Genomic DNA, 22,458 nt, shown 5'->3' with positions numbered 1-22,458 from the left:
TTTATTTGCTCATTCAGTGCATCTATCAAACCTTCATGGTGAATTAGGAAAACGATTTGCATTGATTTACTCGTTTCTGATCCATTAGCAGCATGTGGCAAAGTGTTTTATTAGGAGTCATTTTTAAGAGGAATAATGTGTTCTTGAATTGATTCACCTATTTATTCTACTTGAAATAAAAACCTTGCCTAAATTTTGGCAAAGATATTAAGACCAAGTACATCTACTTCCAGTTCCCTGGGTTATTGGAATCCATTCTTCAATGCTATGCCATTATAAAACGCTTGTACCAAATATACTGCATTAAAAATTGATGGATTTTTTAAATGATTCTATGTGGAATTGGTGGCATACCAGAGCAGTCTCCTGAAGACCACAAAATTTGGAATGTCATATAAACTAACCAAGAGAAAGCTGCCTTCAGGCATAATACCCTTCTTATCAGGCTGACATTTAAAAAATATGTGTATCCCTGGTTAAAGAGAGGATAAACTTAAAAACAGTCAGCATTAAATTTGTGTCTATTCCCAAAATTTGGGTAGTTTCTTGTCTAAAGGGTTGAGGATTCTACTTGAGCACATCTTCAGTTCTTCTGACATAATATGATTACTGAAAGTTCACATGTGATTTCAATATCCCAGCTTTAAGTATAAATGATGGAGCAGAAATAGATTGAAAGTCACTGATTTGGGGAAAGGGAATAAACAACAAAGAAGAATGGATTTAAAAAATAGTTTAATTTTGGTCAAGGAGAGACTAACAATGATCTTTTCTTTATAAATGCCACAGGTCAAATTTCTTGGATGGAAATTCAGGAAATTCAGTTTACTTCAGTTACTTTAGTAACTTTAGTTAGAGGCTCTGAGACTGCTGAGAATAAGGCAGTTCTCATTTTCCAAATTCATTCATTCAATCGTATTTATTGAGTGCTTACTGTGTGCAGAGCACAGTACTAAGCGCCAGGAAAGTACAATTTGGCAACAGGTAGAGACAGTCCCAAAATGTTGTATTGTGGAAAAATGAAAGCATACTAAATACTCCAATTTCAAATTCTAATCAATAGTACTGTGCTCTGCACATAGTACACACAGTGCACATGGTAAGTGCTCAATAAATACTACTGATTGATTTATTGAGCACATACAGTACGCAGACCACTATACCAAGCTCTTAAGTACAATACACAACTGTAATCAAGTTATAGCTACTGGAGTTATACATCTTTTGAAGGTGATGGAGATTATTTTTATAAATTATAGCCACTGGAGTTATACAACTATTGAAGGTGATGGAGATTATTTTTATTGGTATAGGAGCCAATTCTTCAATTCCAGCATATCACCCATTTTCATCACTTTCCTGGCCTTCATTCTTTCCCTACGCCGCTCCGTTAATTTCCCTTTATCTCTCTCTCTGTATTCCATTAACCCTTTCACAAAAAGTTACCTTCAACATAGGATCTTTCTCCTTTCACAGCATGTAGATCACTACAGTGTCTTCAGAGACTTTCCAGAAGCATTTGGAACCAATCAGAACATATGGATTTTAGAAACAGCTTAGTAAATCTAACTCCACTGAAGAGTTCATTGAGATTCTGAGGTCATGGCTGGCCAGCTCAGAGCTGGGAGTGGCCTGGTTTGTTCTACTCCACGTTGCCAGTGAGGTAAGGCAGAGGTGGGTAGTGGACCCCATCCTATTTAATTTATTCTGCAAGCCATGCTGGAGAATGTGGGGGCTATAATATGCTCTGGAAAACCCTTCCAATCCAAAAGACTTCGGGCATCATCAATAGCTCCAATATCTACCTCCTCCTTTAGACTGTAAAAGCTTGTTGTGGGGAGGGAACGTGTCTATCAATTCTGTTATATCGTACTCTCCCAAGCACCTAGTACAGAGCTCTGCACACAGTAAGCGCTCAATAAATGCCGCTGATTATCAGCTGGCAGGCCACTGGGCATTTTTTTTTTTTTACCTACGAATCACAAATAGTGTAGTCAGCCAGAATCAAAGCAACTAGGAAACGTTCCCAGGACAGAAATCCAGCCTAAGGACAGGGGTGGCCCTGAACCCCCAAAGGACAAGTCTCCTGAGCTCTGGGCAGAGCTGCACGGATCAACGGAGGTAAGCAATGTGGGTGACCAGAGGGATGGAACAGACTGTCCTCTAGACTGTAAGCTCATTAAGGGCAGGGAACGTGTCTATAAATTCTGTTGTATTATGCTCTCCCAAGTGCCTAGTATAGTGCTCTGCACATAGGAAGTGCTCAATAAATGCCACTGATTACTTGAGTGTGGCCAGGCCAGGTCCTGAGGTATCAAAGCAGGCCGGTAGGCTGAAGTTTACCTTTGACTGTAATCTATCTTTAATTTATTTACTTATATTAATGTCTGTCCCCCTTCTAGACTGTAAGGTCATTGTAGGCAGGGAATGTGTCTGTTCATGTTCATGTGTCTGTTCTTCTTTATACTATGCTCTCCCAAGTGCTTAGTAGGCTGCTTTGCATGCAGTAAGCGCTCATTAATCCAACTGAATTGACAGAATTTGGCTTTCAATTCAAGGTTCAATGGAAGGACAGTGCCGTGAAGCTAAACATCTATAATTCTGTTTATTTATATTAATGGCTGTTCGCTTATTTTGATGTCTGTCTCTCCCCCTCTAGACTTCAAACCCAGTGTGGGCACAGACTGTATCTCTTTATTGCTGAACTGTACTTCCCAAGCACTTAGTACAGAGCTCTGCATACAGTAAGTGCTCAATAAATATGATTGAAAGAATAAATGGATGAACGAATGAACATCAGCCAAGGCCAGCAATGGCTCCCATCAGCATCATCGAGTGGAAGCACCTGTGACTGCAACTTAGCTTCCCTGGGTACCCTCAGCCCAGATGCCCTCCTGCCACCACCTTGTGGTTGAGCAACCCTCCGGCAATCCCCAGGATACTCTGCAAACATCAGGCAGAGTACAAAATCCACTGCTGTGCCTCCTCTTCCACCCTTTCTGGCTAAATGCACACCGCTCACCCTTGGCCCTCCCACTATGGCTGAGGAACACCCTACGTGCCCGCAGCAAAGCTCTGTGCAGGCCGGGCCGGGCACAAAAGCCGCCACCGCGCCTTCTCGGCCCCTCGTTACCACTGAAGCTGAGTGAAACATCCAGCATTCACAGCCTCGCCTCCCTAGGCTAGGAATGAAACCGTGGCCGCTCAAGTCTTAGACCGGCCACCCGGCCCCTAGACTGCATAACTTTTGACTTTGATTTCTGAATAAAAGAATGTTTAATTTTATAAGCTTGGTTTATTTCACTGGAACTGAGTTTCAGGATATTTTACATTAATGTCTGTCCCCCCCACCCCTGGACTGTAAGCTCGTATGGGCAGGGAACGTGTCTACCAACTCTGTTGCATTGTACTTTTCCAAGTGCTTAGTTCAGTGCTCTGTACATAGTAAGGACTCAATAAATACCAATAAATTCATAAATAAATAAAGCCCCTCACCAAGGCTGAGCCAACCGCTTTCCCTCACCACCTCCTTCCAGCTCCACTCTGCATCATCCAGGGGACCCCAGCCCATCCTGCTTCCCATCAGCCCAGAGGGAATGACAACAGCATCTGCAGAGTGAGGTCTTGCATAATCCTGGGATAGTTAGTGGCTGCACAGCCACTGCTGCAGACTCTGAATCCAGACTGCAAGCTCATTGTGAGCAGGGAAGGTGTCTGCTATATTTCTATAATGCATACTCCCATGAGCTCAGTACAGTGCTCTGCACACAGTAAGCGATCAATAAACACAACTGACTGGTTGACAAACACGAGGAGAAATCAGGCTGCTCTAGCCACAGCTCCCTACTGACTTTTGTTTTTAATTGTGAATTGCATATTGTCCTTGTCCTTCGCGTATTTTTAATGTTTTAGTGTTTCATTATTCCTGATGTGTCCATCTCCAGTTTTCACTTCCCACCCATCCACTACCTAAATTCGGTCTATGGAGCCCTCAAGGGACAGGGTCCGTGTCTAATTCCTTCCTCTGTACTTTTTCCCAGCACTTAGTACGATGCTCTGCCCACAGAAAACATTTAATCAATATTATTACTATCACAATGAGATGGGATTGAGTGATTTCTTGTCCATACTCAGTTATACTCTATAGTTTCCCCCTCCCTGTGAATTGATTATAGTGTCTGTCTGTCTCCCTGGCTAGAGTTTCAGCTCCTTGAGGGCAAGGAGCATATCTACCAACTCGCCCAAGAGCTTAGAATAGTGCTCTGCACAATGAAGCAAACTCCCTGTTGATACTATCGATTGATGACTATTCTAAGGCAGAGCATTTACAATGTAATCGATCAATTTTAACTTCTGCACCAGAGCTGATTTTTTATTTTCAAGAAATTTCAGAAACCCCCAGCTAAAGGGGAAAGAACTTCTAAATTCGAACCGATTTCTTATAGCACATTATGTGCTCACAGAATGGGTCAGCTCTACAGCAATAAAGTAGAGCACTGTGTAGTGTATAACTTCAAATATGCAAACTATTTGATTGTACAGGCAGTCTCTCTTAGGTGCAAGGCTATTCTGCAAGATACCAACTTTCTAGAAGCACACTATCTATGCAAAAAGACAGGGAGAGAGACTTGGAAGATACAAGAGAGCAGGCAGATTTGGAATTTGGCACATGAGGTATGCTTTTCAGTTACCCGAGAATGTGGCCCAACTCCTGGAAAAACAGAGAAACTGAGAAGCAGCATGGCCTAGTGAATAGAGCTCAGGCCCGGGAGTCAGAAGGACCTGGGTTCTAATTCCGGCTCTGCCACGTCTATGTTGTGTGACCTTGGGCAAGTCACTTTACTTGGGGAAAGACTGGGTGTCCTGATTACCTTATATCTACCCCAGTGCTTAGAACAGTACCTGGCACATAGTAAGTGCTTAACAAACACCATAAAAAAACAACAAAAAAAGTGCCATGCTTTAAAGATAAGGGAGAGGAAAGCAATTAGAAATCCTGATAACAAGTGGACTGCACTTCTGTGTTTCTCAAATTAAAACATTTCAATCCTGGTTATTTTTAACTAACACTGGACATTTATGTATCAACCATCACATCTTGATAATAATGCTTTCCACTGAATGTTTGGCTAGCTATCATATTCATCTGTAAAGTTCCAAATGAAGGGTCATTTAAACTATTTGCTTCTTAGTATCTTTTTCATATATAAAACATACACAAATGATTTAATATCTTATCTTGATTTTCAATTTCACCAAGATTACAAAAAAATTCTTATGTGTCTTTAAATGAGCATATTTGGCATTACTAAGATCTCCCAACAGCCAACTCAGCAACGTTTAAGGCAAACAGTCCATCTCCAACATCTCACAGATGTCTCATTTGTACTGGAAGTATCACATCTTTTTTTTTTTTTGCTCACGTTCAGGTTTCAAAAGGGGCAATATTTTCTAGTGTGGTTATATCATCATAAAGTCAGTTTCTCATTCTAGGTTCCAGGAGTTCTCAGTCTTAAATCCCAGGCGAAATAGATCCTCAGAGTCCCTAAGAGTATCCAGACCCCTGCTAGCTTCTACAGGGCCCTAATGCCCTCTAACCCCTCAGGGTCACACCTGGAGAGTTTCCAGTACTCTACCAGTTTCGATTATGAGAGGGAGAGTCACACAGAGGCATACCCATTCCATTCCTAGCTTGGCCAGTGGCTAGCAAGTGGAAGGCAATCTGCTACAAGTCAAGACTTCCCTGTGCTGGGCAGCAGCAGCAAGGAGAGAGTTGAGGTTAGAGACTCAAGTTTGCTGCGCGGAATGAGGCAATGGTAAAACACTTCCATATTTTAAACGAGAAAACTCTATGGATACACTACCAGAAGAATTGCAGATGGAGGTGGGGCGTTTTGGGAAAGATGCGTCCAGGGTGTCGCTATGGATTGGCGACGACTCGACAGCATAAAACAAGACGATGTCCTCCACTGTTTCCCTTTCTGGGTCAGGCAGGATTTTGGGGTTCCCTGCCTAGCACGCCCCAAGTCGTGAACCCCTCCTTTCACTACCATCACTCCATCTCTCAATTCCAGGTATTTCTCCGAAGGCACAGGGATCACTTGGGAATTAGCGAATCATTCCCCTTCCAGGGTCTAGCTAGAGGAAACTTGGAGAAAGAACTATCTCCCCTTCCATTGGCTTCCCATGTCCATGTGTCTCCCCAGAACTCAGAGCCTTTTCTCCCACCCACACTGCAGGCAGACACGAAGGTCAGAGTTCTCAACAGATTTCAACAGGCATCTTGTAAGAATTATTAGTGTGGAAATCAGATAACAAATAGAACAGAATTTGTTCCTGTCTAACTCTTTCCTCCCTTTTCCAGGTTGCTTTTTAGTTCCCTGTCAGTACACAGTGCACACTTTCTTCTAGTCTTTTCCCCGCCTGTCTCAGGGTGTCTCAGGTTTCCGTCTCACCCTCTCCAAATCCTTCCCTTAGGATCTTTAGATGCCAAGGTAGCTGGCTGCTGTTTCTCCTCTTCGGGGATACGAGCCTCACTCCTCTTGAATCCTAACCTTTGGACCCTGAAACTTCTGGGTATCCTAACCCTACGGAATGACATCACAAAACTCTCTCTACATCCTGTGTCCTTCCAGGGTCACAAGGTCAAACCTTCTCCAAGTACTATTAACTACCACTAATAATAACGATGGTATTTGTTAAGTGCTTACTATGTGCCAGGCACTATTCTAAGCACTGGGGTGGATACAAGCAAATCATGTTGGACACAGTCCCTGTCCCACAAGGGGCTCACAGTCTCAATCCCCATTTTAGAGATGAGGTAACTGAGGCCCAGAGAAGTGAATTGATTTGCCCAAGGTCACACAGCAGACAAGTGGCGGTGCTGGGATTAGAACCCATGACCTTCTGACTCCGAGGCCCGTGCTCTATCCACTAGACCATGCTGCTTCTACTACCCTCCCAGGATCACAGCACAGGGATCCCCCTGCCCTTCCTGAGTGTGGGGCTTGGCGTGCCCGTGACACTAACCAATTAGAACAATGCCCACGCTCATGTAGAAATCATTTTTTACAATAAACGGGTAGCATTCTGTCATCTAGATTCAGAATTATTTTGGGCTGTGGATCTTCAAGAAAATTATATGCATTAATATGTTAACTTCTAACCTAACAAAAGCTTCCACAGAGCTATCCCTTTGAGCCACAAAATGCCTCATTTTAATAGAGCTTAGCTTCACATTGAGGTGGGAGGGAGAATAGAGAACAATATAGAAATTTCTCTATTAACTTCAGGAAATTAGCTCTTGAACCAAACTGAAGCAGTGGTTAACAAAATACTTAATGGCATTACGGTAGTGCCCATACTAAACCAACAGGGTGGTTGAGATGTGTCATGGCAAAGTTGGATTTTTTTGTTTGTTTGTTTTTTTAATTAATTAAGGACCTATTTTAAAGAGGCATTAGGTCGTCTAGTTGTTTTTCAACCTTATCTATACCCCCGTCTATTTTAGGAGGTGCAGGCTGAAGGATGTCAACCTATGGCAACAGACACCTCTTCCTGAAAAGGGCACTAGTTGGGAATGGGCCAAACAAATGCCACAAAGTGTAAATTTTGATGATTACTTCTTATAAATGAAAAAGAGTAAAGGGTTGTTAAAAAAAAGTACTACCTCCAAAGAGCATTCATGCTTGCTTGGGTCGGCTTGTTTTCTCTCACAACCCCCAAATACCCAGTATCTTAGGCAGTGCAATGATTCCAGGCATGTCCCAGGGTAGAAGCACCCCACAACACGTTCAGCCCTGGAGATAAATGCTACCTGGTTTGATTACCGACTCCAGCATACATAAGCTCCACTCTAGAAATTACATCTGCTTGCTGCAGGAAAATTCATTTCTTCTCCCACACGCTCTTGCTTCACTCAGCCCTGCCCTCTTCTACTCGGGGCAGCTTTCCTGTGCCCGCTGATCCTCTTACACTGAATTGTACTGAAGAGTACAGCTTTTGCATCTTTCTTTTACCTTTAACTCTTCCCTTAGGGGACACCACGGCAGTCACCGCCATCCTACTCACACATATCTATAGCCACTTCCAGATTGATGACTTGCGGTCCCCCTTCCCCATCCTGGACAAAGTTGCAGGGACTGAGGCAGCGATGGACTAGGGCAGGATGGAGAAGGGAGGACCATTAGCCCAAGCTACTGCCACTGTCCTCCCCATCATCCCAGCCTGATCCATGACTGTCCCCTGCACCCGTCAGTCAATCAATTGTATTTATTGAGTGCCTACTGTGTGCAGAGCGCTGTCCTAAGCACTTGGCAGAATTCAATGCAACAATGAACAGACACATCCCCTGCCCACAATGAGCTAACAGTCTAGAGTGGGGGGGACAGGCATTAATATAAATAAATATTAACGGGTGGGTCAGGAAAGTGGGACTGCAAACCAGCAACTGTTATGGGGAAGAAGGAAGGTAGCGACTAAGATTACAATGAATGGTGGAGGAGCAAAATCAAAATATTATACTATTTAGGATAGGCACAAAGAGCACAGAAGGACAGAAAACTGCTGGGAATGAGGAGGGTAAGGAGAAAGCAAGGAAGGGGGAAGGGAGGCATTTTACACTCAGGGAACTACCTTCTTCCCTCAGCAAGGTCTGGTCAGCCCAGTGTAATTTTTTTTTTACAGATGAAAAGGTTGAGGGAGTGAAGGTTAGGGATTTCAGAGTTGGAAATAGGACCAAGGAATACTGGCATGCAGACGCGGGAGCCATAACTTTTGAGGCACTGAAGAGTGTTCTTTGCAAAGAGTTCGTAGGTGCATAGGTATTCACAAAGTGTTAGCCTGACATAAATACTTTCTGAAGAAAAGGAAAATAATGTCGTTCCATCTAAGTTATCTGCATTCTTTACTAAAGCTGAAAAACTACTACAGCCAACAGAATAAGCCTCTGCTTCTGCAGCCTCCTGCAAAGACTCAATCATATTACAACTTGTTTAGTTCACGTTGTCGTGTTACACTAAGAACTACTGCAACAAGGATTAAAAAATAGTTTAGGTTAACGTCACATTTATGGTATGTAAAGGAATTTCATATTTTTCCAGAAGTTCTAAAACAGATCCCAATTTATAAGATATAAGACCATGGGAATATGTAGCCCGCAAAAGAGCCGCACACTTTCAAGGAACACAATCCTGCTGAAACAAGAAATTTGCCTGTACACTATCAGTGAGGCCAAGGTCTCCTCCCTCTGTAAAAAGAAGCGTTCAGACTGTCATAAACCCAGGCTAAACTAGATTTACAAGGGAGAGAAGGAGAGAACTGCTCTCCTGTTCCTCCTCAACTCCAGGCACGGCTCCTCTCTTTTTGACTAAACCCAGGGGCAGCACATAAAAGTAGCTGAAGTCTGGACTGCCCACCTGCTCTAAACATCCCTCGGAGCTGTTCAAAGATTACAGACTAGATTGGTGGCTGCTGCAAAATCTCCTCCTCCCCATTCCCCCTGTTCTACCTCCTTCCCCTCCCCACAGCACCTGTATATAATAATAATAATAATAATAATAATAATAATACTGGCATTTATTAAGCACTTACTATGTGCAAAGCACTGTTCTGGGGACGTTACAAGGTGATCAGGTTGTCCCACGTGGGGCTCACAGTCTTAATCCCCATTTTACAGATGAGGTAACTGAGGCACAGAGAAGTTAAGTGACTTGTCCAAAGTCACACAGCTGGCAATTGGCGGAGCCGGAATTTGAACCCATGACCTCTGACTCCAAAGCCCGGGCTCTTTCCACTGAGCCATGCTGCTTGTATATATACAAGTATACATACTTGTACAGATGTATTACTCTATTTATTTTACTTGTACATATTTACTATTCTATTTATTTTGTTAATGATGTGCATATAGCTTTAATTCTATTTGTTCTGATGATTTTGACACCTGTCTACATATTTTGTTTTGTTGTCTGTCTCCCCCTTCTAGACTGTGAGCCTGTTGCTGGGTAGGGACCATCTCTAAATGTTGCCGACTTGTACTTCCCAAGCGCTTAGTACAGTGCTGTGCACACAGTAAGCGCTCAATAAATACGATTGAATGAATGAATAAATACGATTGAATGAATGAATGAATGCACAAACACAGAAATCCCATCAGGGTGTCCCATTCCCCAGACTTTCGACTACACATCCAAGTGGCGTTGAGGACTTTGGGGCTCTATTCCATGCAGGGACACAGAGCACTGTGAGCACTGTCTCCCCTTTACAGGCTTTATGATCAATCGTATTTTTTAATGGTATTTGTGAAGCACGGACTACGTGCCAGTCACCAATCTAAGCGCTGGGGTAGATACAAGTTAATCAGGTTGGACACAGTCCATGCCCCACATGGGGCTCACCAGTCTCAATCCCCATTTTACAGATGAGGGAACTGAGGCACAGGGAAGTTAAGTGATTTGCCCAAAGTCAAACAGCAGACAAGTGAGAAGCAGAGAAGCAGTGTGGCTCAGTGGAAAGAGCACGGGCTTGGGAGTCAGAGGTCATGGGTTCTAATCCAGGTTCCACTGCTTGTCCGCTGTGTGACTTTGGGCAAGCCACTTAACTTCTCTGTGCCTCAGTTGCCTCATCTGCAAAATGGGGATTAAGACTGTGAGCCCTGCGTGGGACAACCTGATCACCTTGTATCCACCCCAGCGCTTAGAACAGTGCTTTGCACATAGTAAGCGCTTAACAAATGCCATTATCATTATTATTATTATTAAGTGGCGGAACCAGAACTAGAACCCAGGTCCCTCAGACTCTGAGGCCCATGATCTATCCACACAAGACCATGCTGCTCCTATTTATGGAGCGTTACTAGGTCCAGAGCACTGTACTAAGCATGTGGGAGAGTATAATATAACTGAATTCGTAGACATTTTCCCTGCGCACAATGAGCTCACCGTCTACAGGGACCGCAAACTGTAAAAAAAAAAAATTATATGTAGAGATCCTTTTGCAGACCTAATATAGTTAACAGCCAGTTCTCTTTAAGAGGGGTTTGGGGAAGGAAGAATCATGCTCAATGGGAGTAAAATTTAAGGTTTAAACATAATTGCTCTCATACACAAAATGATGTGGCAATGCTTGTGCGCGTGAACTTGTGAAGTGAGCAATTTGGGGGTGGTTAGTTCTTTAACTCTTTGTTCTAGACTTAGGAGCCAGAACTATGGATTATTAATTTAAAATCCTTAAGAAAAATCTAAGCATTTTTCTTGTTCAATCAAGTCTGATCTGAAACTTTCCAGGTCTATATGACAGAGCTGGGCTTAGGTATTGAAAGGCCTTCAGGTTACAGATTTTTTTTTACTAATTCCTAGGAACCCAATGCAAAAGAGACCTCTACTGTATTAAACGGATGGATTTGCCTCAGGGAATAGTCTGGTCTAATGGACAAAGTGTAATTTTGGAGTCAGGAATGCATTCTAATTCTAAACTTGCTGTCAGAGTAATTATAAAATGCTCTCCAAATTTTAAGTGCTGCATACATTATTATTATCTACGGGCACTGAACACCATTTCTAAATCAGGCAGGATTTGTACTCTCTGAAGTGCTTAGTAAAGTGCTCTGCTTATAGTAAGCACTCAATAAATACCACTGACTGATAGATATCAAATCCAGGACTGCATTTGGAGGGCAAAAGAAGAAACCATGTGGAAATAGGCCTTTGGGTAGTATGATGGGATAGGTAGATCAACTACCCTTTTAAAAAGAAAAAAAGACAAACAAGTCTTTTTCCCAAACCTCGCTATACATTACTCTCCCCACACTTCAAAGCTTTATTGAAGGCCCACCTCCCCCAAGAGGCCTATCCAGACTAAGCCCCCCTTTCTCTTCTCCCACTCCCTTCTGCATCACTCTGACTTGCTCCCTTTGTTCTTCCCCCCTCCCAGCCCCACAGCATTTATGTACATACAATAATAATAATGGCATTTGTTTAGCGCTTACTATGTGCAAAGCACTGTTCTAAGCGCTGAGGGGGGATACAGTGTAATCAGATTGTCCCACGTGGGGCTCACAGTCTTAATGCCCATTTTACAGAAGGGAACTGAGGCACAGAGAAGTGAAGTGACTTGTCCAAGATCACACAGCTGACAAGTGACGGAGCAGGAATTAGAACCCATGACCTCTGACTCCCAAGCCTGGGCTCTTTCCACTGAAACATGCTGCTGTAATTTATTGACATTTGACTCCCCACTTAAGACTGTGAGCTTGTTGTGGGCAGGGACTGTGTCTACTGTCGTACTGTACTCTCCCAAATGCTTAGTACAGTGCTCTGCATACAATAAGCACTCAATAAATCTGACTGAATGAAATTACCATAGCCTACTTTAAAATTATAGCTATATTACAGTGGCTCATGTGTCCTTGGAAGGAAGGGACCGTGTCTAATTCCCATCTGTGGATACTTTCCCAGCACTTAGTATAGTGCCCTGCGCACCATAAGCACTTAACCAATACTATTACTTCTAGTACAAACCCCAAATCTGTTACTAATAGTTAACTAGTAAAACAAAGTTCCTAACTATAATTGACAAAACTTGTATTCCTAGGAAGAACTAGAAATCACAGCAACTCTTGGTAAAAACACAAGTTTATGGCATGATAACTAGTATTTACTGCTTTTTTTAAAACAATAACAATTAGGTCTTAAAACATGGGTAGGGACTGTCTCTATATGTTGCCAACTTGTACTTACCAAGTGCTTCGTACAGTGCTCTGCACACAGTAAGTGCTCAATAAATACAATTGAATGAATATCCCTTAATAAGAATTAGCTGCTATTAATACCTGTTGGGTAAAACTGATTCTTGCCCTGAATGGTAGGGTCTAAACTCTCCCCGCTCCAAGTTATTCTACACGTGGCTGCACAATCATCTACCTGAAACATCACTTGACACCCACCTCTCCCCTCCTCAAAATCTCCCACTGGCTCCTGGTGTCTCTTCAAATTGAACAAAATACTCCTCACGCTTGCTTGATTCCAGGCTCTCCACCAACTAACTGGTCCCACCTTACCTATTTACTCTATTTGCCTGTTATCCCCCTACTCATTCACTCATTCATTCAATTACATTTATCAATCAATCAATCGCATTTATTGAGCGCTTACTGTGTGCAGAGCACTGTAGTAACTCGCTATCTTGGTTCCACCCAGGCCAACCTTCTAACTGTACCATGATCTTTACTCTCCTGCTTCTCTCTGCTGCTCACACTATTCCCCCGTCTTAGACCTCCCTTCCCCTCCACATCAGACAAGCCACCATATTCAAGTCCTTTCTAAAATGCTACCTCCTCCAACAAGCTTCCCCAATTAATTTCCCAGCACCTGGGCCATACCAGCGCCATCTGGTAAGTTCTAGAACTTACGAACTTATTTAATCAATCACATTTATCGATTGCTTACTGTGTTCAGAGCAGTATACTAAGTGCTTGGGAGAGTACAATATAAGAGTTGGTAGACATTCCCTGCCCACAACATCCTGGATCAGTGGTATTTACTGAGCACTTACTGAGTGCAGAGCACTATTTCAACTGTTCAAGACAGCACAGTAAGTAGACATAATTCCTGCCCTCAACGGGCTGACAATCTAGTGGGAATACAGATATTAAAAAGAATCAGAGGAAGATACAGGGAAATGACCAAGAATAAAGTTGTACATCAAGTACTCCGAGTGATGGTGTAAATATCCAGGTGCTTAGGTGGTATGGACTCAAGTGAAAGGGTGACACAGAGTATAAGAGAAGCAGCATGTCCTAGTGAATAAGACCACAAGCCTGGGAGGCAGAAGGGCCTGGGTTCTAATCCCGGCTCCTCCACTTGTCTGCTGTGTGACCTTGGGAAAGTCACTTAACTTCTCTATGCCTCGGTTACCTTATCTGAAAGATGGGCGCTACGACTGTCAGCCCTGTCAGATGGGGACAGGGACTGTTTCCAACCTGATTAGCTCGTACCTGCCCCAGTGCTTAGTGCTGGACACAGAGTAAGTGCTTAACAAATACCATCATTATTATTATCATTAAGATCTCTCATTCGTGTGTGTATACGTGCTCAAATAAATGTTTTGAACACTCTAGTTGTAAATATACCTACATATCTCTACTGTTAGAGCTTAGGTTCCTTGAGGAAAGGGAATCTGCTCCTTCATTCTGTTCTTCCGAAGTGCCTAGTACCAAAGGGGCAATAAATGCCACTACTAACCTGTAGAAATTGGTTCTACACACCGTGGTCATCATCAATGGTATTTATTGAGCATTTCCTATGTGCATTGAGGTAACTGCTTGGGAGAGGACAATACATCAGAGTGCCACAATAGCTCTTCATGCAGAAACACATTAGAATAATTTATCTTCATTCTCTACCTATTTTTGTTCATTTTGGTAACTATTTTTAATAAGAATTCACATGTTAAATTTTAAAGTATTAGAAAATAAAGTACACATGAATAACCTGTTTTGTATTGCAGATATTCTTATTCACTTCAGTAACAATTTTTAAAAACTACTTCTTGAAAATGCTTAATTTTAAAGAATGAATATATGAGATTCGCAAATTTGTCTTCCATTGAAATCTTTTTCTTCTAATTAATGTTTTTATTATAAATGATCTTAGTTTTCACTAGGAGACATGTGGAAAAACCTAACTGTTACTAAAAAAAAGGAGTAACCACAAAACGTCATCCTATAAATTTGTGTTTTTCTCAAAAATTGTTGTGATTTCTAGTTCTTCTTAAAGAAGCCTAGTTTTATCAATCATTGATATGGGATTCCAGTTTTTAATAGTTACAACTGCTAGTAGCAGATTTGGGGATTTTACTGTAACAAATACAATAGCACAAATTAATGCGACAATATCCTTCGCAGGCATTAACAATAAGCTACTTTACATTGCCTTCTTTCATTTTTATAGGCTTAAGTATAATTATTTTTTTCCGAGCTTTCACATCCCTGGCTTGAGTTAAAAAATGTCCTGAAAGAAAAGGCTCCATTATTATTGGTGAAAGCAAAGTCGCTAGATTTGCTTATTTACAACACAGATTTAAAAGGGGTCTTAAATGCAGGCTTTCTTTAAATATGTTCTTTAATATTTCCAAAAAGGGAAAGAATTTAAAGAACATATTCCATGGGGACCAAGTTCATGAACTAGACCAGACATTCAAAAAGTTAGGAAAGAATTCTCCTGAACTAGCCAAACCACAGATAAGCAAGAGACAAAGCTCTTCCCCTCCTCCCCCTCTCCATCCCCACCATCTTACCTCCTTCCCTTCCCCACAGCACCTGTATATATGTAAATATGTTTGTACATATTTATTACTCTATTTACTTATTTATTTATCTTACTAGTATTTTGTCAGTATGTTTGCTTTTGTTCTCTGTCTCCCCCTTCTAGACTGTGAGCCCGCTGTTGGGTAGGGACTGTCTCTACGTGTTGCCGACTTGTACTTCCCAAGCGCTTAGTACAGTGCTCTGCACACAGTAAGCGCGCAATAAATATGATTGATTGATTGATTGATTGTGAAACCCAGCTTCTAGTAAATTGGAGAAAGGCAACATATTTGTATAATGGGTTGGGGAGATTTCTTGTGAAAGTTCAGGGAAAGCTATCTTCCCTGCTTCCTCCAGGTTTAACAGCTTATTCAAAGGTGCTTCATTAAGGCATTGGGACTGAAAAGAAGGCACTTCCAGGGTATAAAAGTGGAAGTTGATGTTCCTGTTTTAAACAAAAGACCCTGGCTCACAATGCACCCTTTGTGTACACTGGTTCAAATAACCCAGACAAATAGGAATCTTGAAGAATGGCCCATCATCCCTCTTTCCTACTCCCTTGCCTGTATCAAAAGTCCAGAGGAGCCTGGGGAAGAGTTATGCAGGACAGGAGTTAGGTTCCAGTGCAGATGGAAATGGAACTGGGGATGACAGAGAAGGATGTCTAGAGCACACGGTTTCCAGACACCTAGCTACACGTGTGGCTGCTTTCAGATTTATTTCTCTGGAGCTCTGAGTGACAGTGGAACTTAGAAATCTATGATACTTCTTGCAAGGGTGTAGATTTTGACAACGCCAACCCACTCATATAGTCTATATAGCATGTAGCCATTGAGCTTGACCCTTCCAGTGAGAAGTGAGTCCAGAGTAAATGGTTTACTTTGCCAGGGAGGCTCAGAGCGTGGAGGGAGGTACAGGAAACCTGAAGCCATGGGGCTCCCGTTTAGCGCATAGCTGTCCAAATCCAAAGACCCTGGAAATCTCATCTTCAAAAACTAGAGAGCTGCAAAGCCTCAGTGATTCGTGAGATGTGTGCTGCCCTTTAGAGTGGCAAATCTGCCCAACACCCCCTCCTTTATACACTCCAAACTAATGCCGAAATTCATGGGGTTTCTTTCACCTCTAACTCTCCTTCATAAGTTTTACGCTTGGGAGTAGGAGTTGATAGAATGGGCAATGAGCAGAGGCAAAAAAACTCAACACGGAGGCAGCAGCACCAAAGTAAGCATTCTCTGGGTGTCACCAATGAGCTGGGCTTTGATTTTAAAAGGGCTACAGAAAGAGCCACCCCGGTTTAACGCACTCAGCCCAAACTACAGTGGCAATTCCTCGGCCACAGGCTTGATAATTCAGGAGGGGGAGGAATGGTTTTAAAGAGCACAGGGGAGACACATGGCTCAGGCAAATCACTGATTCGAGAAGCTCATCTTCCCCAGGGTTGGCTTAGAGGGATCACTCACATGGCTTCCTGCTACAGAAGTAGCATGGCCTAGTGGATAGAGCGTGGGCATGAGAGTCAGAAGGTCATGGGTTCTAATACTGGCTCTGTGTGACCTTGGGCAAGTCACTTCCCCTCTCTGTGCCTCAGTTACCTCATCTGCAAAATGGGATTGAGACTGTGAGCCCCACGTGAGACAGGGACTTTATCCAACCTGATTTGCCTGTATCCACCCCAGCGCCTAGTACAATGCCTGGCACGTATCAAGCACTTAATAAGATTATCAGCGCTGAGAGCAGTGCCTACCACATAGTAAGCGCTTAACAAATAACATTATTATTATTCCTTTCCCTGAGCTTCGCAGATCCCCATTTTCCACATCTGGACTTCTTCATTTGCTTCCTGCCACAACAAAGCATCCCCTAGTTCCTCGCACCACCCTCCATTCTGGATTTTATGACACTTTACTAGCATATGGCCAGAGAATTCACCATCAACAAATTATCGAATGGTAAACAAAAATCATAGAAATAATGGGTTTACAATGCTTGTCCCTATAAGTAAAGATTTAGTGCAGGAGAATGCCAGACGGAGGGGTTGCCAATCCCCCACCCCCAGAGCCTCTCTGCAAGCCAAGGATGGAGTCAAGAGGAGGCCTGTCAATCCCCCCACTGCGCCCACCCCAATCACTGGGGGGCTTGGGATTTTACCAGAGGGAAGGGACCCCAGCCCCCTCAGCCTCCCCAGCTCCATGTACCGGGGGCCTGAGACCGCACCGGGGAAGGAACACCCCCACCCCACCGTGCCTTGAGGAAGAACATCCATTCCCCCAACTCTTCACACATCAGGATCCTTATTATTATTATTAAGTGCCGTCTAGTCATTTCCGATTCATAGAGACTCCATGGATATACTTTCTCCAGAACGTCCTGTCCCCTGCCATAATCCGCAACTTATCTAATGGTTTTTCTGTTATCGTTGGTATGGTCTCTATCCATCTAGCTGCCAGTCTGCCTCTTCCACGTTTTTCCTGAACTTTTCCTAGCATTAGTGTCTTCTCCAAAAAATTAGACTTCCTGATTATGCGTCCAAGGACCCTGTCTGAGGATCAGGATTTTTATGCCCCAACAGTGATCTGAACCTGAGGAAGCAACCAACTACTGCCAGAGACAGGCAATGATTTCAAGCCATATATTTTGGCAGTGAGGTAAGGCAATGAACTAAGACAATAAAGCCTATACGCTGTCTTATCACCTGGCTAGATAGGAAGCCCGGTATTTTTCCTGCAATTTCAGAAATTCATACAAAATTACTATGAAAAACTTCCTTTTACATATCTCCTGTTATCACTCAGGCATTGGAAATAAGCAAAGACACAGTTAACCCTGTTTCACAGGCTCAGTTGATAGAGTCTAGTGAAAGAGTCAATTCAACGACTGGCATTTACTAATTGTTTTCATTATTATATCCAATTCACCTGATATTTTGGAGATTAGTTTATTAGGTCTCTGTGCAACCTACTTTAAACTTTAAATCCAGAAAACAAATATAAGCACTAAAAAGGAATTGTTCCTGTTTTATTCATTCATTCAATCATATTTACTGATCAGTTACTGTGTGCAGAGCACTGTACTAAGCACTTAGAAAGCAGCTCTGGCTTAATCATTATTATAAGAAAAAATATTATTCCCCTTGGTTTTCTGAGTGAGAATTTGTAAAAAAAAAAAAAAAAAAGGCATGGATGAATGGATGGGCGTGGTTTTTAATTCCTCTCCTGTCTGTGCTTTTTGGTTCTGGGGCTTCAATTTTTAAGGACTCTAGGTGGCTTAATGCAGATTTTTGTATTACAAAGAGAGGGAGAGGGAGAGAAAGAAAAGGAAAGGGAGAAAATTCTAGAGAACGTAGCAGCAACAAAAATGACGACATATCCTACCCAGGTTCACCCAAGTGGCTAAACAGACCTATGTGTTATTCACAATCCACTCCACCCACTATGTGTGTAAATATTGTCCTTGGCCAACAGATGAGTTTGCCACTTGCAGCACCTACCCCTGTTCATGAAGCTGCTCGCATTACACGCTTGACTTTCCCACTGTGGCTGCAGAAGGTAAGGCAAGGTGTTTGAAGCGATTTACCCTCATTGAGGAAAGAGGATGGGAAATTTCAAAACCCTCGAACTACCCAATCGAGTAAGGGAAAAATATAAAATTTTCCGACCAGGCCAAAAGTGGAGTTGCAAAACCCCACATTAAAACAAACTCATGGGTAATCCTCACCCATTCTAAGGCCGTCTTTTCCCCTGGTCACACAAGCAAGCCCTTCTGTTCTACACTAGTGCCTCCTGGATTCAAATGGACTGCCGCTGTCAGGACAGGCAGTCCCAGATTTCCTAACCACATTCCAGCCAAATACCCTTTGTGGCCAAACTGAGTGTATTTCCGATCTATCACAGTTCCCTCATTTTGTGTGCCTTAATTCGCCACGAAGTTACAGGTTTGGTTGTTGTTCATCTGGTTCCTACATGCGCATTGTCCTGTTATTCTGTAATCCTATTTAAATTCTGATAATGAGGGCAACTTTTCATACCCTGCTTTGTACCAGGTAGTTTATTCTGTTTCTTTGAGAGTTACTGTAGGTACCTGGCTAAATGAATGACCCCCTTCAGAAAAGTAATCCTCTTTTAAAAGGCTTTAAATTACAAGTTAGCGTACAAAGTCACTTTCCATATGTTAATGAACTTCTGCTTTTGCTCCAAAAATCCAGAGTTTTCCAAAACTAAAGACACAGTTGCAGATCCCTGAAATTACAGTCAACACAACTGGGTGGTGAAGCCGCGATAAATAGTGAACGCCCCATAGTCATAGAAACTTAATGACACAGTGTGGGAGGGCATCTGAGGCTTCTAGCTTGGAAAATCATATGTTTCTCATCTTACAGAGGCTTTGTCTTTAAGGACAGTTATGCATTCTTTGGGTTAATGGTATGCATAAACAAAAAGTTGGAATAAGCAAACAAATCTTTCATACCTTCTCTCGTTGTCATCAAGGTGAGCAAAGAGTACATTTTTAGATATCGCCTTTGCCAAGGCAGTCATTGTTTTGTAGTCCTTTGGAATAACCTGAAGAAAGAAAATAAGAGAGCCATTCTTCCTGTGAATATATTTTAGATCTTAGGGAGTCAAAATGACTGCAGTTAACTTTGACTATCCATAAGGGGATTAGCCACGGCTGATTTTTCTAAGCTCTAACTAGCTGTGAGTCTGTCTACCCTCTGACTTCCTTCCACACTATGGCACCAATCTGCAAGTGACTGTCTCCAGGCTCGTCCCCTCCCCTCACTGCCTGGAAAGACCCCTGGAGCCATGTATCACCACTCTCCCTCTGTTAGCATGGGAAAACCAAGTGTCAATTTCTTCAATACCATTAACTGGGAACAAAAATTATAGGACAACATACAGGAAGAGTTGATAGCACTACCGAGTTAGGGCAAGGAACACAAAGGAGAGTCTCTCTTTTTAAAAATGTTACAAGTTTTCATTTGTCCCCGACTATCAACACATGATTCTATTAGCACGCTGCTTTCTTTATAATTGGCTACACTTCGATGTAACTTTCATCTAAGGTTTTACTTTGATTTGGGACTTGTGAAGGAAAGATAAATTCAATTTACAGGTAATTATAATTGTGGTATCTCTCAAGTGCTCACTATGTGACAGGCACTGAACTAAGCACCGGGGTAGATATGAGGTAATCGGGCTGGACAATGTCCCAGTCCCACATAAGACTCACAGTCTTAATCTCCGTTTTACAGATGACGAAACTGAGGCACAGAGAAGTGAAGGGACTCTCCCAAGATCACTCAGCAGACAAGTGGTAGAGCCAGGATTAGAACCCAGGTCCCTCTGAATCCCATGTCCATGCTAATTTTCTGCAAAGTGGTACTCAAAGGCTCACAAAGGTTTCAGAGCAAATCAGAGGTATGACTAAAAGGGCTAAAATCCTGACCTCCTGGATCCAGTTATATGTTTTAGCTATTAAATAGTGAGCCTTACTCTCCTCAAAGGGGAGTTATGTGTAGACTTGCATCAGGATTTGCTGGAGAAGAGTCCAAAAAAAAATTTTTTTTTTAAGTATGGTCATGAGTCAAGTAGGCTATAGTAGGGATGAGTGCTTGGCTCAGTGGAAAGAGCACGGGCTTTGGAGTCAGAGATCATCGGTTCAAATCCCGGCTCCATCACTTGTCAGCTGGGCGACTTTGGGCAAGTCACTTAACTTCTCTGTGCCTCAGTTTCCTCATCTGTAAAATGGGGATTAAGACTGTGAGCCCCACGAGGGACAACCTGATCACCTTGTAAACTCCCCAGCGCTTAGAACAGTGCTTTGCACATAATAAGCGCTTAATAAATGCCATCACTATTATTATTATTATTACGAGTGCAAAATACAATCCCTACAGGCAGAGGGGAATGTTCCTGGTTCTGCTAAAGCTTTGTCTAAGGGTATTAGTAAGAATAGTATTTATTGAATGCCTACTACTTGCTATATACTGTACTCAGCACTTGAGAAAGCAAAACAGAAGAACAAGACACTTCTAATAAACACAGATGAACTGTGTGTGCCAGCAATGTTTCATTTCTACTGATTATATAAGTAGCACAGTTTCCAGGGGAAACTTCATTTTCCCTGTACCTGCACACAAACCAGAGGGAAGGGAAAACTGTGGGACAGAGGATGAAGAAAGGCAGGTTTCCAGGAGGGGTACCAATCTGAAATAGCTGAACTCTCCTCCCGAATGCAGGGAATACAGGAGGTAGAAGGAGGCATAAAGATGCCCTGGGTATTTATACGTATAGGACGCTCACCATTGTTATAAGACCAACCTGGAAAGTGCTCCAGAGCAGAAGGGAAGGTGTTTTGAGATCTGGAAGCCATGCTCAGCTCTCCTAACTAGCTCCAAAAGGCTGACTAGGTCAGCGCAATGCATCCAGGCACTGGCATAATAATTTTATCCCTATTTTCAACTGAATTGGAAAACTTCACTAGGCCGGAGAAATCGATATTCACCATGAGCCCAAAAGTCCAAGTCAAAATGACTTTGTGAGCCATACCATGAAACTTTCAGAAGGGGAGCAAGATGGGAGGAAAGATGCAGGATACCAGTGTAGCAGAGGTTTGACAATTATCCTCTGGAGTGGACTAGTGATAATCACTGTTAAATGTTGATACTGTTAAATGTTGAGGGTCTAAGTGATCCTCACCACAGTTTTTTTTTCATTTTTTATATTTTTAAGCACTTACTATGTGTCAAGTTCTGTTGCAAGCACTGAGTAGAAACAAGATTACGTGGTTGGACATAGTCCCTGTCCTACCTGTGCTCAGTCTAAATTGAAGGAGAGCAGATATTGAATGGCCATTTTACAGAGGAGGTAACTGAGATACAGAGAAGTGACATACCTTGCCCAAGGTCACACAGCAGACAAGTGGCAGAGTCGGATTAGAACCCACGTCCTCTGACTCCCAAGCCTGTGCTCTTTCCACCAGGCCAAGCTGGTCTCTATGCAACATCCAGTTTTATCATTAATAGCTTAGAGGCAACTGAAAATGCCCGATTATTTTCTTCTCCAGCTAAGTATAAAGGGGTTAGGCATGTCGGTTAGGGGAGGCAAGTTCACCTCCTCTCTAAGACATTCTGATATAAAATGATCCAGGGCTTCAAA

The 22,458-nt window shown here is 42.6% G+C and overlaps 1 protein-coding gene and 1 non-coding gene across 4 annotated transcripts in view; one reads left to right on the top strand and one right to left on the bottom strand.

The window, feature by feature from the left end:
- The window catches only part of PRKAR1B (protein kinase cAMP-dependent type I regulatory subunit beta), a 174,131-nt gene that overhangs the window by 119,795 nt on the left and 31,878 nt on the right, over positions 1-22,458 (bottom strand). For all 3 annotated transcript variants that reach the window (XM_038762673.1, XM_038762672.1, XM_038762674.1), the window contains one exon: positions 19,769-19,860. In XM_038762673.1, coding sequence (XP_038618601.1) covers positions 19,769-19,860 — 92 coding nt within the window. The remainder of the gene's footprint in view (positions 1-19,768; positions 19,861-22,458) is intronic.
- LOC119942955 lies at positions 5,596-5,733 on the top strand. The gene has a single exon (XR_005455447.1). It is a non-coding gene; the product is annotated as a small nucleolar RNA SNORA7 (small nucleolar RNA).

Source organism: Tachyglossus aculeatus, chromosome 21, assembly GCF_015852505.1.
Source record: "Tachyglossus aculeatus isolate mTacAcu1 chromosome 21, mTacAcu1.pri, whole genome shotgun sequence".
Lineage (NCBI taxonomy): Eukaryota > Metazoa > Chordata > Mammalia > Monotremata > Tachyglossidae > Tachyglossus > Tachyglossus aculeatus.
Note: the sequence above shows the minus strand (reverse complement) of the source record. Positions and strands in the feature narration are given on the sequence as shown.